The sequence below is a fragment of the Tachysurus fulvidraco genome, chromosome 5 (genome assembly GCF_022655615.1).
Source record: "Tachysurus fulvidraco isolate hzauxx_2018 chromosome 5, HZAU_PFXX_2.0, whole genome shotgun sequence".
NCBI classification, from domain to species: Eukaryota; Metazoa; Chordata; class Actinopteri; order Siluriformes; family Bagridae; genus Tachysurus; species Tachysurus fulvidraco.
The window spans coordinates 2,316,234-2,331,012 of NC_062522.1; the positions used below are offsets into that span (position 1 = coordinate 2,316,234).

Here is a 14,779-nt window from a genome sequence, read left to right on the forward strand (position 1 = left end):
CAAGATCAGACATTTACAGCTAAATATTTAAACAACCAATTGGAAAAAACACATTTGTGCAATATGAAACAACTTTCAGTGACGTGATCTACTTCTTTTTGCTCACTTGAGAAATGTGTGGGTTCAAACTGAAGGTGTCATGTTCTAAGTTGTTTAAAACATTTAGATTTAAATATCAGGAAGTAAAAGCTGAAATACTTATCCATCATCTCATATTCATCATCTCAACCCAAATGTTTTCAGTATAGAACAAAACCAAACAATTTTTGTTGCTATTTCCCAGACATTTTACTCTGTATGTCTACTAATAGACTAGACCCCTCTTTAGGTTTTATTTTTAATCCCTAATTGCATTCCTTTTATACTTCAATACCGGACAGATGCAAAAAGCATTTCACTGCATGTCGTACTCTGTATGTATGTGACAAATAAAATTTGATTTGAATTGATTTGATTTGATTTGAGACTAGACCACTGCTTAGCATCATTAGCCACTGACAGGACACCAAATCTCAGGGATCCTTTAGAGATAGTTAACATTTTAGCTGATGTCAATCAAATTTTAAAGTAAAATTCTTGATAGAATTATCAGTCAGATTATACCCAAGTGTTCTCAATTTACAAGACTCCACCTCTTTTTGTTTTAAAACACTAAAGGGAACTTTATATCTAAAAATGGTAGATGGACATTTTAAGTGTACTACCAGCATCTCAAATGGGAGGACTGTGAAAGAGATTTGAGTTACTGGGTCTTCTGCCAAAGAAGATTCTAAGGGGCTTTTTTACACCTGGTCACTTCATGCGTTTTCTGTGATCCCATAGCTATCCGACAGTAATAAGACCAGTTCTAAATGCCCTCCGAAACAGTTTCGAGACGGATATAAATCCGATCGTTCAAACCACTTCAGGAGGTGGTCTGGGACGTGTTTCAGATGAAACTGGACAGGTGTAAATGAATGTGGTTGTTCAAGCCACATACGTCAGCGCTATACTCCTCCCAAACGGAAGTACGTCACTCGCAGGTGACTCACGAGTCGCACATCGCGGCAGAAACAAGTATGTTTTCCCACCAGTGCTGGCTCCGATCTTTCACCCAGGTGTCTCGTTTGGTCTTAAAATGCACTGCTGCTGCCAGCGAAAACGCAGCAAACAGTAAATGCTGTTTTTTGTAGCACCCGCATACATCAAAGCGTGTTCCATTTCAATTACCCCGGAAATGAGGTAAAATATATTAGCATTTTGGGCAGGAGTAGAAAGATCGGATCGATATTCGATTCGCCGAGACGCGTTTTGTGGCCTGATGTAAATGGGACAGTTTTAACAAATCAGATAGCTATCAGATCAGAGACAACACATGAAGTGACCGGGTGTAAAAAGGCCCCAAGTAAAATTGCAATTTTCTCTCTACATAAACAAAACACAAAACAGAGGAAAGTCCAGGCTGGTGTTAACATGATAAAATGGAGCTGATTGTAACTGAGTGGTGGTTTAATTTTCATGAGTTGATGAGTTGATTTCTTGTTATAATTGTATAGACCATTCAGAATCTGAAACTGTCACAAAGCAGCTTCACAGAAATCTATATGTAAATTTATAATCAGATCCCTAATGAAATCCCTTATTTACTATAAGCCCTATATACAGTACAGACCAAAAGTTTGGACACACCTTCTCATTCAAAGAGTTTTCTTTATTTTCATGACTATGAAAATTGTATATTCACACTGAAGGCATCGAAACTATGAATTAACACGTGTGGAATTATATACATAACAAAAAAGTGTGAAAAAATGACCCCAAACACACCTCCAGGCTGTGTAAGGGCTATTTGACCATGAAGGAGAGTGATGGGGTGCTGCACCAGATGACCTGGCCTCCACAGTCATCGGACCTGAACCCGATCGAGACGGTTTGGGGTGAGCTGGACCTCAGAGTGAAGGCAAAAGGGCCAACAAGTGCTAAGCATCTCTGGGACCTCCTTCAAGACTGTCGGAAGACCATTTCAGGTGACGACCTCTTGAAGCTCATCAAGAGAATGCCAAGAGTGTGCAAAGCAGTAATCAAAGCAAAAGGTGGCTACTTTGAAGAACCTAGAATATGACATATTTTCAGTTGTTTCACACTTTTTTGTTATGAACTAAATGTTCTCTTTGAATGAGAAGGTGTGTCCAAACTTTTGGTCTGTACTGTATTCACACCAAAGCTCAAGGCTGATCACCACAACAGGAAGGTCTGAACAGAACAAGAATAGAGTGTGGTTCACACACGATCTGATCCTTTGACTTCTGTCCATGGTAGGTCAGGCTTTTAGTATTTACCATAAATATGGAGTTATACAATATAGCATCCAGTTGCATCAACTATGCCATATATCACTCTTCTGCAAGGAAGCCTCCAGAGAAAAATGACACCCATAATCTCTTTTGTATATATTGTACCCCATAATCTATAAATCTATTCTGTATATATTTTACTATATATATCCATGTACACACGTGGACAAAATTGTTGGTACCCTTCGGTCATTGAAAGAAAAACATGGTACCCCTAAATTAATATTTTGTTGCACAACCTTTTGAGGCAATCACTGCAATCAGACGATTCCTGTAACTGTCAATAAGACTTCTGCATCTCTCAGCAGGTATTTTGGCCCACTCAACATGGGCAAACTGCTCCAGTTGTTTCTGGTTTGAAGGGTGTCTTTTCCAGACGGCATGTTTCAGCTCCTTCCAAAGATGCCCAATAGGATTGAGGTCAGGGCTCATAGAAGGCCATTTTAGAATAGTCCAATGTTTCCCTCTTAGCCATTCTTGGGTGTTTTTAGCTGTGTGTTTTGGGTCATTGTCCTGTTGCAAGACCCATGACCTGCAACTGAGACCAAGCTTTCTGACACTGGCCAGTACATTTCTCTCTAGAATCCCTTAATAGTCTTTAGATTACATTGTACCCTGCACAGATTCAAGACACCCTGTGCCAGATGCAGCAAAGCAGCCCCAGAACATAACAGAGCCTCCTCCATGTTTCACAGTAGGGACAGTGTTCTTTTCTTGATATGCTTCATTTTTCCATCTGTGAACATAGAGCTTGGCAAAAAGTTCCATTTTTGTCTCATCTGTCCATAGGACATTCTCCCAGAAGCGTTGTGGCTTGTCAACATGTAGTTTGGCATATTCCAATCTAGATTTTTTATGATGTGTGTCCTCCTTGGTTGTCTCCCATTTAGTTCACTTTGGCTCAAACAACGACAGATGGTGCGATCTGACACTGATGTTCCTTGAGCATGAAGTTCACCTTGGATCTCTTTAGATGTCTTTCTGGGCTCTTTTGTTACCATTCGGATTATCTGTCTCTTTGAATTGTCATCAATTTTCCTCCTGCGGCCACGTCCAATGAGGTTGGCTACAGTCCCATGTATCTTAAATTTCTGAATAATATATGCAACTGTAGTCGCAGGAACATCTAGCGGCTTGGAGATGGTTTTATAGCCTTTTCCTTTATCATGCTTGTCTATAATTTTCTTTCTAATCTCCTGAGACAACTCTTTCCTTCGCTTCCTCTGGTCCATGTTGAGTGTGGTACACACCATGTCACCAGGCAACACAGTGACTACCTGGAGCCCTCTGACTGATTACAAGATTGTAGACACCTGTGATGCTAATTAGTGAACACACCTTGAATTAACATGTCCCTTTGGTCACATTATATTCAGTCTTTTCTAGGGGTACCATAATTTTTGTCTAGGCCTGTTCCATGAGTTTATTTTTTTTCAATAATTCCATTGAAGCATGGTTGAAAAGCAATGTCTGATTTTCATTGGTTAACATTCATTCATTCATTCATTCATTTTCTACCGCTTGTCCGAACTTCTCGGGTCACGGGGAGCCTGTGTCTATCTCAGGCGTCATCGGGCATCGAGGCAGGATACACCCTGGATGGAGTGCCAACCCACCACAGGGCACACACACTCACACACTATGGACAATTTTCCAGAGATGCCAATCAACCTACCATGCATGTCTTTGGACCGGGGGAGGAAACTAGAGTACCCGGAGGAAACCCCCGAGGCACGGGGAGAACATGCAAACTCCACACACACAAGGCGGAGGTGGGAATCGAACCCCCGACCATGGAGGTGTGAGGCGAACGTGTTAACCACTGAGCCACCGTTCCCCCCGGTTAACATTCATAGAATTTTTATTTATTATTACTTTTGTCAGATTAAAGTATTTTCTGTGACCTTTGTGAGTTTTTCTTTCATTGACCGAAGGGTACCAACAATTTTGTCCACGTGTGTATATATCTACATTAATATGTCCTTATATTCTTAACATGCCTTCACCACTGCACTTCAGTTATCCATTCCTTAGTATCACTAGATCACTACCATAGTTAGTATATATTTAGCCATATTTTATTGTAGATATGCCACATATGTACCTCAGGATGGATGTTAACTGCATTTCATAGACTTTGTACATGTATTTTGCACAATGACAAAGTTGAAATTAGTCTGATGTAGATTCCTCTTTTGATTGATGGAATCCTGTAGAAAAGTTAAAAGACAAGCTTTCATTTCTACTCACAATTTTTCATCTAGAATTAAAGTGTATATATAAATGCATCATTCTTCATGCACATGACAATAAACTTGAGCTAGTGCTACACTGAACTGTTGTCAAAATGAGATGCAGAATATACATCCTTAACTATATACTTTTAAAAATGTTTAGATACGTTTCCTGTTTATTTCCTTGTCACATACCTGGAGTTCTTGTCATGAAGATAATTACATGTTACAAGTATATTCTGAATATATACAGTATATATTTTATTTCCAGGGTAAAGGGAAAAAAGTTCGGTAATGTAATAGTCTGGACCAGCAACATATTTAGTTTCAGGAACGTTGGGTAGATATAAGCAGTGTCGAGAGACTGTAAGGAGACCTGCTGACTTATACAGACAGAGATAGAGGGCTGAACAGAAAGATGCTGAGATTTCAATACGTAACTGTGGCCTTGGTCTTATATTTAAAGGGTAAGGCTTTTGCAGCGATTATTAATTACTCAAACTGGAAATTTGTACAAAAGATTATTGTCAACATGGATATTTTTATAAAGATCATCATATTAATTAATCACAGCAGTTTTGATTTAATTTGAAATATAGCTTTCAAAAATGTTTTCTAAGTTCCATTGGGAGTTTTTCCTTGTTATTGTCACCTCTAGCTTGCTCATTAAGTTTAGAGCTATAAGTTTATGTAGATTTCCATAAAGCCTGTGTATGGTGCTGGGGTGTAACTTCTGAAGTCTTTAGTTATATATGAGGACTAAATATTTGCTTAACTCATTTTATTCTCTCATTTCAGGTTCCCTTTCCCAGCTCAATGGTAGGTTCTTCTTTTAATCTTAATCACTTTTTTCTTTCTGTTTCTTTTGCTCAGGCAGAATGAATGACTCCAGAATTGTAAATGATGTTTTTATTATTAACAGAATGTGGTCGTCCAACCTTAAACACCCGTATTGTGGGTGGACAGAGTAGCTCAGATGGGGCATGGCCATGGCAAGTCAGTATACAGAGCCCTGTGTATAACGGCCATTTCTGTGGAGGATCACTAATCAACAAAGACTGGGTTCTGACAGCAGCCCACTGTTTCTCCAGGTACAATTTTACAGATAACACTGCACTAATATTTCTCAGACAATAAACTGAACAAATGACTAAACACTTTTATTTCTTTCTTTATCCTTTCAGCGCTAGCATGTCTAGCCTGACTGTGTATTTGGGGAAACAGACTTTAAAAGGCTCTAATCCCAATCAAATTGCAAGAAGTGTTAAACAGATGATCATTCACCCCAACTACAACAGTGCAACCCATGACAACGACATTGCCCTTCTGCTTCTGAGCTCCTCCGTCACCTTCACAAACTACATCAGACCAGTGTGCCTTGCAGGTCAAGGCAGCAGTTTTCCAGCTGGCACCAATTGCTGGATTACAGGCTGGGGAAGCATCGCTTCTGGAGGTAATATACATAGACATGCACAATAAATATATTTATGGTGTAATTTTTTAGGAAACACATAAGTGTTTTATTTGTATCGTCATGTAAGGGGTTTGGTTGCTCATCAGTAACACACAAGATACATTTTATTGAAGCTAGCAGACATTTCTTTATATGCTGACTATCCTCATTGTGCTCAGCAGATGGGTTTAAACTAGTTGTTGTTCATGGATCTGAAATAGAGAAATAGTTGGGGTCTAGCAAGCAATCCGGGTTAACGTTAAATTTCTGTTTTATTTTGTTTTTGTGTGTAGCGAGTCTGCCATCTCCTGGTGTGCTGCGCGAGGCGAAGGTGCCCACTGTCTGTACATGTCTTTGTGATTTTCTCCTGGGATATGGATCCATTACCGCAAACATGATCTGCGCTGGTTATGTCCAAGGAGGTACAGACACCTGCCAGGTACACACAGAGTCGCAGATACAACATGACCAAATGTATAATAATAAAATAATCTAGATCAACCTTCTAGTGTAAACACATTAGAATTGTGCATGGTCAATTAAAACAAAAAACTATAGTGTTGCTTCCTTTTTTTTAAAGGGGGATTCTGGAGGTCCGATGGTGACTAAGAAGGGTGCAGTCTGGGTTCAGGCTGGTATCACTAGCTGGGGTAGGGGCTGTGCTCAAGCCTACGCACCTGGTGTATATACTCTGGTGTCTCAGTACCAGACCTGGATATCCAGCAATATCAACCAGAATCTGCCTGGTTTTATCACGTAAGATATTATTTGCTCGTAATAAAATATAATAAGCTCAGGTCATGAGTCATGAGTCATAAAATGTGTTCTTGTGTCTTGGCAGGTACTAACACAATGGTAGGACCAGTGGTGGTACTGATGGACAGGCAAAATGAAAATAAATGTTAAATAAATTTTATTAAATGCCAATATATATTTTTAATTTTACATGTCTTTATCTTTTTTTTTACTGAGATCAATAAGTTAAATATACAAAACCATTATAGTTAAATTTCTGTAATTATGATAAATGTTGTGCTAATCATAAGCATATACTTAATATTACATGTTATAAAATGTTGACTTAATCACATAATTAAATAGTTACCTCTATGTGCCTTTGTGAGTCATATTTTAATACGATGCATAATTGTGAACAATTGAGGCCCAAGTATATTTTTCTTGAGCAGAAACATAGACATCGACTTGACAAACACAATAATACAAAGATTTGGTTTAAACCAAATCAAATGAGAAATATGGATCAGCAGTGTTCAAGCTTAGTCTTAATCTGAACAAGTGGCAATAAAGATTGTGAAAACTGATGAATATAATTGTTATTGTCAATTATTTAGTGAAACAATTTAATATTTGTATTTAATAGGCAAATGGAACACCTACATTTAGTGTTACCGACACATCAGCCTTACAAATTTCTGGTTAATCGATATAATATTATAATAGAATGAATGACTAAGAACATGGATGGCACCAAAGAACCAATTTCCTTTATTTATATGGCTTATATAAATATCCACAACAAACACGAAAGCCAGTACAAAGTCAACACAGTCATCAGGACACATTTGTAGATTAGCTTTAAAGCTCCAACAAGCACTGTTCAGGCAGACAGTTTGCTGTGACCTCCGATTGAAAAGTCATTTAAATGTATGTAAATCTGTATGTAGAGCTGTATGCTTTATGAAAAAGGATTGTGTCCATGAGGAGTCAGAATGACGATGAGCCCAAAACAAACTGAAAAGAAGGACGAGAATGCTCTAATCTAAATACAAAATGGATGTGGGAATGTGTATATGCCATACTGTATGTAACCAAGGATGTCCAATGCTCAGATGACATGGTGTCCTTCCAAACACTGATCCAAGCACTCTCCCAAGCTCTGTACCTTGGTGAGTCAGACATGGCGGCCTCCCAAGTCTTGTGCCAAGCCCTGCTCCATGCCATGCTTCATACTGTGCACCGAGCCCTACTCTGTGCCCTGCTCCAGCCATCCAGACCTGATAAGTTTGTCCCAAATCACTGGATGCTCCAGACCAGAAAGCACTAGGGCAGATTATGCCTGCTTTGTGATGATGTGTTTAATTTGGACATTTTGCTCAAAGGGGCAGGACCACTGGGCAAGTGCTGGTAGCCTTTGTCATGAATCATCATGTGCTGAGTACCACAAAGATCTGTTTTCAGTTTCCAATACATTTACGGTATTTGGCAGACACCCTTATCCAGAGGGTGTCTGCCTTATCCAGGGAATCGAACCCGCAACCCTGGTAAAAGAGGTTAAAGCCCGGTAATACAAAATTGAACAGAGCCGTAGGTGTCTCCATGACTTTGGGTAATCCTTTGAGCATGATAAGATTTTGAAAATCGGTTGATGACCACCAGGATTGTCATGAATCTGTGGGAACTTGGCAAGACTGTGATGACGGAGATAGCCAGATGGGACCAAGGGCACTGGAAAATTGCTTTAACAGGCCTGCAGGCACCTGGTGTTCTGTCTGGGAGTGCGCACATACCTGACATGCTTAGACAAAATCCTTGAGGTTGCATTCTAGTTCCATCCGCACTGTGTGGCTAATGTACGAAAGTGAACAGCTTAATCCGCTGCCATATTAACCCCCTGGGGTAACAGTGGCAGTAATTATTACGTTTCCACAGAGCCGTCAAACCTGTCAGGGAGCGCCATATAGGCAGGCTCAGATCACCTTGGTGGGAGTCCTGGCACACTGTTCAGTAGCTGCTTGTCTGTGGCCTGGAGTGAAGTGAATGTCCAGCATGTTATTTATCACTTCCATCAGTAACGCACATGCTTAATCCAGCCACCAGGTGTCAGGATTCTCATACATAAAAACTGCAGTCATACACAGAGAACTGAACAAGGGTTAGTGAGCAAATTCTGACTTTTTAAGTTGTAATTCCTTTAATTTTAATCTTCTGAGATAGAGGTTTGACTCATTTATTCATATATAACTCTATAAGTATACATGTACAAGAATTATAACTATTGTATAATGAAAAAAAATTTTTTTTAAAAATATTATAGTGCCAGAATAATGGTCCCATTGGCTTCACTGGTTATATTGTACTCACTTGTGTCATGTTTAGTGTAAAATAAAACAAAAGGAATTATTATTATTATCATTATTATTATTATTATTATTATTATTATTATTATTATTATTATTATCCATGACAGGATGCAATCTCAAGTCATATTTTTTTAATAGTCATATATTCTGATTATTTAGATTTTATCTCATTGTTTTCCGTGTTCATGCCCTGGAATTCCAGTCATTAATACCATGTGTTTAAACTGGAAATGCAGTAACAGGTATATTAATAGCTGCAGTATTACAAAGGTTAATTTATGAAGAAATTAATGAATTAAAATCAAAGGAAGAGGTCTAAAAAAAATTATTCTTTGAAAGCAGGGGATTGTACACTGGGTTTAAATAGATTAGTCAGACCAGTCTGACTTCATTCACTGTAAATCATTCCAAACAAAGTAATCATTGGCTTTTTTCCAGTCATTTCGTCTGTACTGGATATTATTGCTCTGCTTTACTGGAAATTTTTCAACCTGTCTTCAACTAGGTCATTTGCCAAATCGCACCCACTAGCTGAGTATTTCCTATCATGTGAAATTTAACAACAGCTATGTTAAGCAGGTCTCTATATATTTAGTAGGCTATTTCCTCACAGAGAATATGACTACTTTTGCTCTTTGTGACTCTTGTCTTCAGTTGGCAAAAGCATTTTGTTCAAACCTGAAATCTCTTGTTTACACAGAGACACCTGCCTATTGACTTATTTCTAATCAACCTTCCTTGGTTAAAGTGTTGGAAATGGTTGTAAAACCTCACTCACTCTCTCACTTTCTACCGCTTATCTGAACTTCTCTGGTCACGGGGAGCCTGTGCCTATCACACACTGGACGGAGTGCCAACCCATCGCAGGGCACACACACACACACACACACACACACACACACTCACACTACGGACAATTTTCCAGAGATGCCAATCAACCTACCATGCATGTCTTTGGACCGGGGAGGAAACCGGAGTACGCGGAGGAAACCCCCTAGGCACATGGAGAACATGCAAACTCCACACACACAAGGCAGAGGCGGGAATCGAACCCCGGCCCTGGAGGTGTGAGGCGAACATGCTAACCAATAAGCCACCATGACCCCCCGTTGTAAAACCTTATAACTACTACTACTACTAATAATAATAATAATAATAAGATTTTAGTCTGGCTTTCTAACACTGTACAGCACAACACTGCACTTTAATAATCTCTGACTCTTCTGTCACCATCACTCTATTCCTTTTAATGTGTTGCTTTTGATATAGTAAATATTTTTACCATTTTTCTTCATCTTTTCCACCCATGTGATGATTTATCGAGTGTCACCCAAATGATGAACGGTTCCCTTTTGAGGTCTCATTGTCAGGACTCTTCTTGTACATTCTCTGCCGGAAAATAAAGGGCCGTTGTTGTCATGTGTGTCAGGTTTGGACTCTCCTGCTACTAAATGCCTGTTAATTTTCATTTTCCGCATTGCATCTAGCTTTGCGTAGGCCTCGGTTTATGGTGTGTTTTTTGGGGGGTTTTTTTGTGTCTATGTTAGTTTATGTGACCTGTTTGTTTGACCGTTTCATGTTTTCATGATTTTTCCCTGTCTATGTTTTTTCGTTCTTTTTGTTAATAAATGGTGTTTTTATCCTTGTTGTGGCAAGTGGCATTTATGAGTTTTTCTTCATCTCTGTCATCCTCTGTCTCCATCATTCTTCATCAAAATCTACATGCAGATTTCTATAACACTGCTTTGTGATAACATCTGTTGTTAAAGTTGTTAGCATTATGGAATAAATAAAATTAAAGTAAAACTTTACACTGTACTGTATTCAGCAGTAGGTGGCGAACTGTGTACACTTAAGGTGTGTTCATGTTTTAATCTCATTCCATATAGTGCCTGCTTGTTTTGATTTGTCAAGCACATGGAATTTATGCCATGAAGATAATAACATGTAAAGTGACTGAACTGGAAATCTAGACATCCTGTGACGTAGAAAGTATGACAATCTGCACAGAGGGAAGTCTGGCTAGATATAACAGCGTGTTATGAGAAAATAACAACACTTGCTGCCTTGTATATGACAGACACAGAGGGTTGAATACAAAGATGCTGAGAATTCAGTGTGTGGTCCTGGTCCTAGTCTGTTACTTTCAAGGTAAGGTATTTGAAAATATCACTTTTAGCTGAAAATGTTTTTAGATTTATTTTAGTTTGTTTGCTTGATTAAAGGATGGTAGAGTATTAAAAGTTTACCACAGAACTGAACTTGTGTGTCCCACTAACAGTACTAGGAGTTTATTAGTTATCTGATCAGCAGTGTATTAAATATTTTATAGATTTTATAGTGACATTGTATGTAAACATTGTATTTTCTCATAACGTCAGAGTCAAAATTGCATTTTGTAATACATGTTTTATGCAATCTTCTCACTCTACAGGTTCCTTTTCCCAGCTCAGTGGTAGGTACTTCATTTAATCTTAATTCACATTGATTTTTGTTCTGTTCTGTTTAAGCAGTATAAAGAAACATATACAAGAATGTGTAAGAGTTTCTCCTTTTTCTCAGTGTGCGGTCATGCACCATTCAACATACGTGTTGCGGGTGAAGAGAATGCTTTAGAAGGGGAGTGGCCATGGCAGGTTAGTCTACAGAGGCCTGGTAAACAAGGTGGCCACTTCTGTGGAGGATCCCTCATCAACAAAGACTGGGTCCTGACCACAGCTCAATGTTTATCCAGGTAAATTTCACTCACATTTCTGCATGTCAGCCTGTACTGACACTACTCAGAGTTCTAACTGAAGATATACTGAAACTCTTCTTTTTCAGTGAAAAAAATTCTAAGGTGAAAGTGTATTTGGGGATACAGAATTTGAATGGCTTCAACCCCAATCAGATTTCCCGACGCGTTAAAAATGTGGTCCTTCACCCTAACTACAACAGCACAACCAAAAATAATGACATTGCACTTGTGCGTCTGGATGCTTCTGTCGAATTTTCAGACTACGTCAGACCAGTGTGCCTGGCTGGACAAGGCAGCACTTTTCCTGCTGGCATCATAGGCTGGATCACAGGCTGGGGAAACATTAACACTACAGGTAAAAGAATAGACAGATCCATGGAGAACCATAAGAGTAACACTCCAAACTCATTTAAACAACTGACCGTTTGTCTCAATCCTCTGGGTAGTGTACAGATTGTGTTACAGATTCAAAAGCATTGAAAACATTTTCATTTGTGATAACTTTATATGTTACTCATTGTGAAGTACATCGAGTGTCTGTGCTACTACCAGTATTTTACACTGCTCTACAGTGTTTTACTCTAACCCATCTCAAGGAATAGTTTTGGACTTTAATACCAGACTTACAATTAACTGGTGCAAATAGCCTCTAAAACTAGGTTTGGGAATGATATGATGGGGAAACACAGAGATATGAGTATGAGCTTTTATACCTTTTTAATAGATAGTGATGGTTGTGTGATGGTTTGTGTTTAGCGCCTTTGCCTGGAGTGCTGCAGGAGGCAATGGTGCCCATTGATAATGCATATATTTGTGATTTACTACTGAATCCTGGATCAATTACTGCAAACATGATCTGTGCTGGTTATCTACAAGGAGGCCCAGTCACCTGCCAGGTAGACTCAGCATCACAAAGGAAATATTAACAAATTTAAATAACACAAACAAAATCAACTTTCTAGTGTGAACATGTAATAGACAAAACACAGAGGTTACAACAAAACTTATTTTCTCTTTTGAAAGGCGGATTTTGGAGGTCCGATGTTGACTAAGCTTGGTGCAGCCTGGATTCAGGCTGGTATCACTAGCTGGGGTAGGGACTGTACTCAACGTAACTCACCCCATGTGTTTACTCTGGTGTCCCAGTTCCAGATCTGGATATCAAGCATTATCCAGGAAGACCTTCCTGGATTTGTCAAGTAAGACATTATTTGGCAGTTATTTAAATGTTTAAACATTATTCAGTATATAAAAAATTAGCATTGATTTATTGGCATTAACAAACATTCAGTAACTCTTGGTTGTAATGTGTCCTTGTTTCTTGGCAGGTACTAACACAATGCAAAGCCTGTTCTTATGTTCTGTTTTCGTGGAATGTTCTCATGGCTGCTCCGTGTTCAGGGACACCACAGTGGATCATCTGGTTCACATGTTTTGATGTAGCACAAGTTTTATGCTGGGTGCCCTTCCTCATGCAACAGTTTCATATTATCCTGGGTTGAGACCAGTGCTGAGAAGTTTAAATTAAACAATAACAATTTTCATTCTATATGAGATGTTTGTCTTTTTTTACTACACAGCTTTATATATATTTTTTTACCTGAGAAATTAATACCTTCGATATATAGTTGTTATATTCAAGCAGTTTTGTAATAACCAAATAAAATTTTTCAATGTAAATTATTGATGTCTTTAATGTCTTTATTTAAGTTCTGGACTGTTTCTGAAAAGTTTGGGATAAATTATATTTTGCCTCAAGCAGATACATTAATAAATGTATTTATCACAATAAAGGTGTAATTGAGATTGTGGATTGAGACCTTGTTGTTCTTTAATTACATGTGTACTTGGAGGGAGGTGCTGGAATGAACTTCCTCTAGAAGTCAGAACAGTCAAGTCACTGGCTGTGTACAAGCAACATGTGAAGAACTAACACTTTCTGTAGTACCTAAAGTACCATTTCTTTATTGAATGTATTCACTGGTAAAAAAAAAAAAAAATTGATTAATAAGAATGCTTTTATATTTAAAAGTGATAATAGTTCATTTTTTATAAATTAACATGAAAGGATCAAAGCATCAATTCTTCTAGGTACATTTACACACAGTTTTTGAAGGAACTCTGTATTATGTAGGTTGTTCTATACATCTTGAAGCACTAACCACAGATCTTCTGTAGATTTAAGTAGTCCTAGACAGACTTGCTTATGTTCTCAGTGCTCTATGGGGACAAAACCATAATTGCCAAAGTGGAACATGAGATGGGCACTTCCTTTTCTCTTGCCCTCTCCCCTTACTCCAAGCTCCTCAGTTCGGATTCAGGAACTCATGTGGCATTTTCTCCTAACCCAGAAGAAAATATGTTGCTGTCTGTGTCGGACTCCAAGGAACTCAATATCAGTGAGGAGAGGTTTTGGTCTTTTGATCTGCCACAGCAATCAGTGAAGATCTAGGTGTTCCTCGAGATGGAAATGTGTGCTGTCAGTAAGTTAAATTTGATTTGACCTGAAGAGGAAGATATTGTCACCTGTTCTAAACTAGTCGACCACTTTCAGACTTCAGGCCACACGCAGTAGGCAGCTGCTGTTTTTTCTCACACCTCTCTGGCCATTTTTTGCTCATTGTAGGCATGAAAATCATGGGTATGTGGCCATGCATAAAGTTGAAGGGATGCTCATGAGGTATCTCTACCCTATAGTGACCACATAAAGGAATGCTGCACTTACTTCTAAGCTGTGTAGAGCCACCTCAGCCCCTTTGTTTAAAGCTTACATGGCAGCACGCCAAGCCAGTGTTGCACTGCACACTATGGAGATTTTGCAGGCCAACAAGGCTGATGTGCAAAAAGATATTGACTTTGGCGAGTGATTGAACCCTGAGGCAATATCTGAGCTCCACCGAGCCTTGGATCTTGGGTGCCGT

The 14,779-nt window shown here is 38.8% G+C and overlaps 2 protein-coding genes across 2 annotated transcripts; both read left to right on the top strand.

Moving 5' to 3' along the window:
• The first annotated feature begins 4,962 nt into the window (after positions 1 to 4,962).
• Positions 4,963 to 6,883, top strand: LOC113660515 (serine protease 27-like). The gene is made up of 7 exons (XM_027174072.1): positions 4,963 to 5,034; positions 5,366 to 5,386; positions 5,490 to 5,658; positions 5,752 to 6,020; positions 6,314 to 6,459; positions 6,601 to 6,776; positions 6,862 to 6,883. Exons 1-7 carry the CDS (start codon positions 4,986 to 4,988, stop codon positions 6,866 to 6,868), a joined length of 837 nt encoding a protein of 278 aa, XP_027029873.1. The 5' UTR covers positions 4,963 to 4,985; the 3' UTR covers positions 6,869 to 6,883.
• A 4,243-nt stretch (positions 6,884 to 11,126) lies between these two features.
• On the top strand, positions 11,127 to 13,541 carry LOC113660516 (serine protease 27-like). The gene is made up of 7 exons (XM_027174073.2): positions 11,127 to 11,272; positions 11,556 to 11,576; positions 11,684 to 11,855; positions 11,945 to 12,213; positions 12,615 to 12,754; positions 12,882 to 13,057; positions 13,187 to 13,541. Exons 1-7 carry the CDS (start codon positions 11,224 to 11,226, stop codon positions 13,191 to 13,193), a joined length of 834 nt encoding a protein of 277 aa, XP_027029874.1. The 5' UTR covers positions 11,127 to 11,223; the 3' UTR covers positions 13,194 to 13,541.
• The last annotated feature ends 1,238 nt before the right edge of the window (positions 13,542 to 14,779 follow it).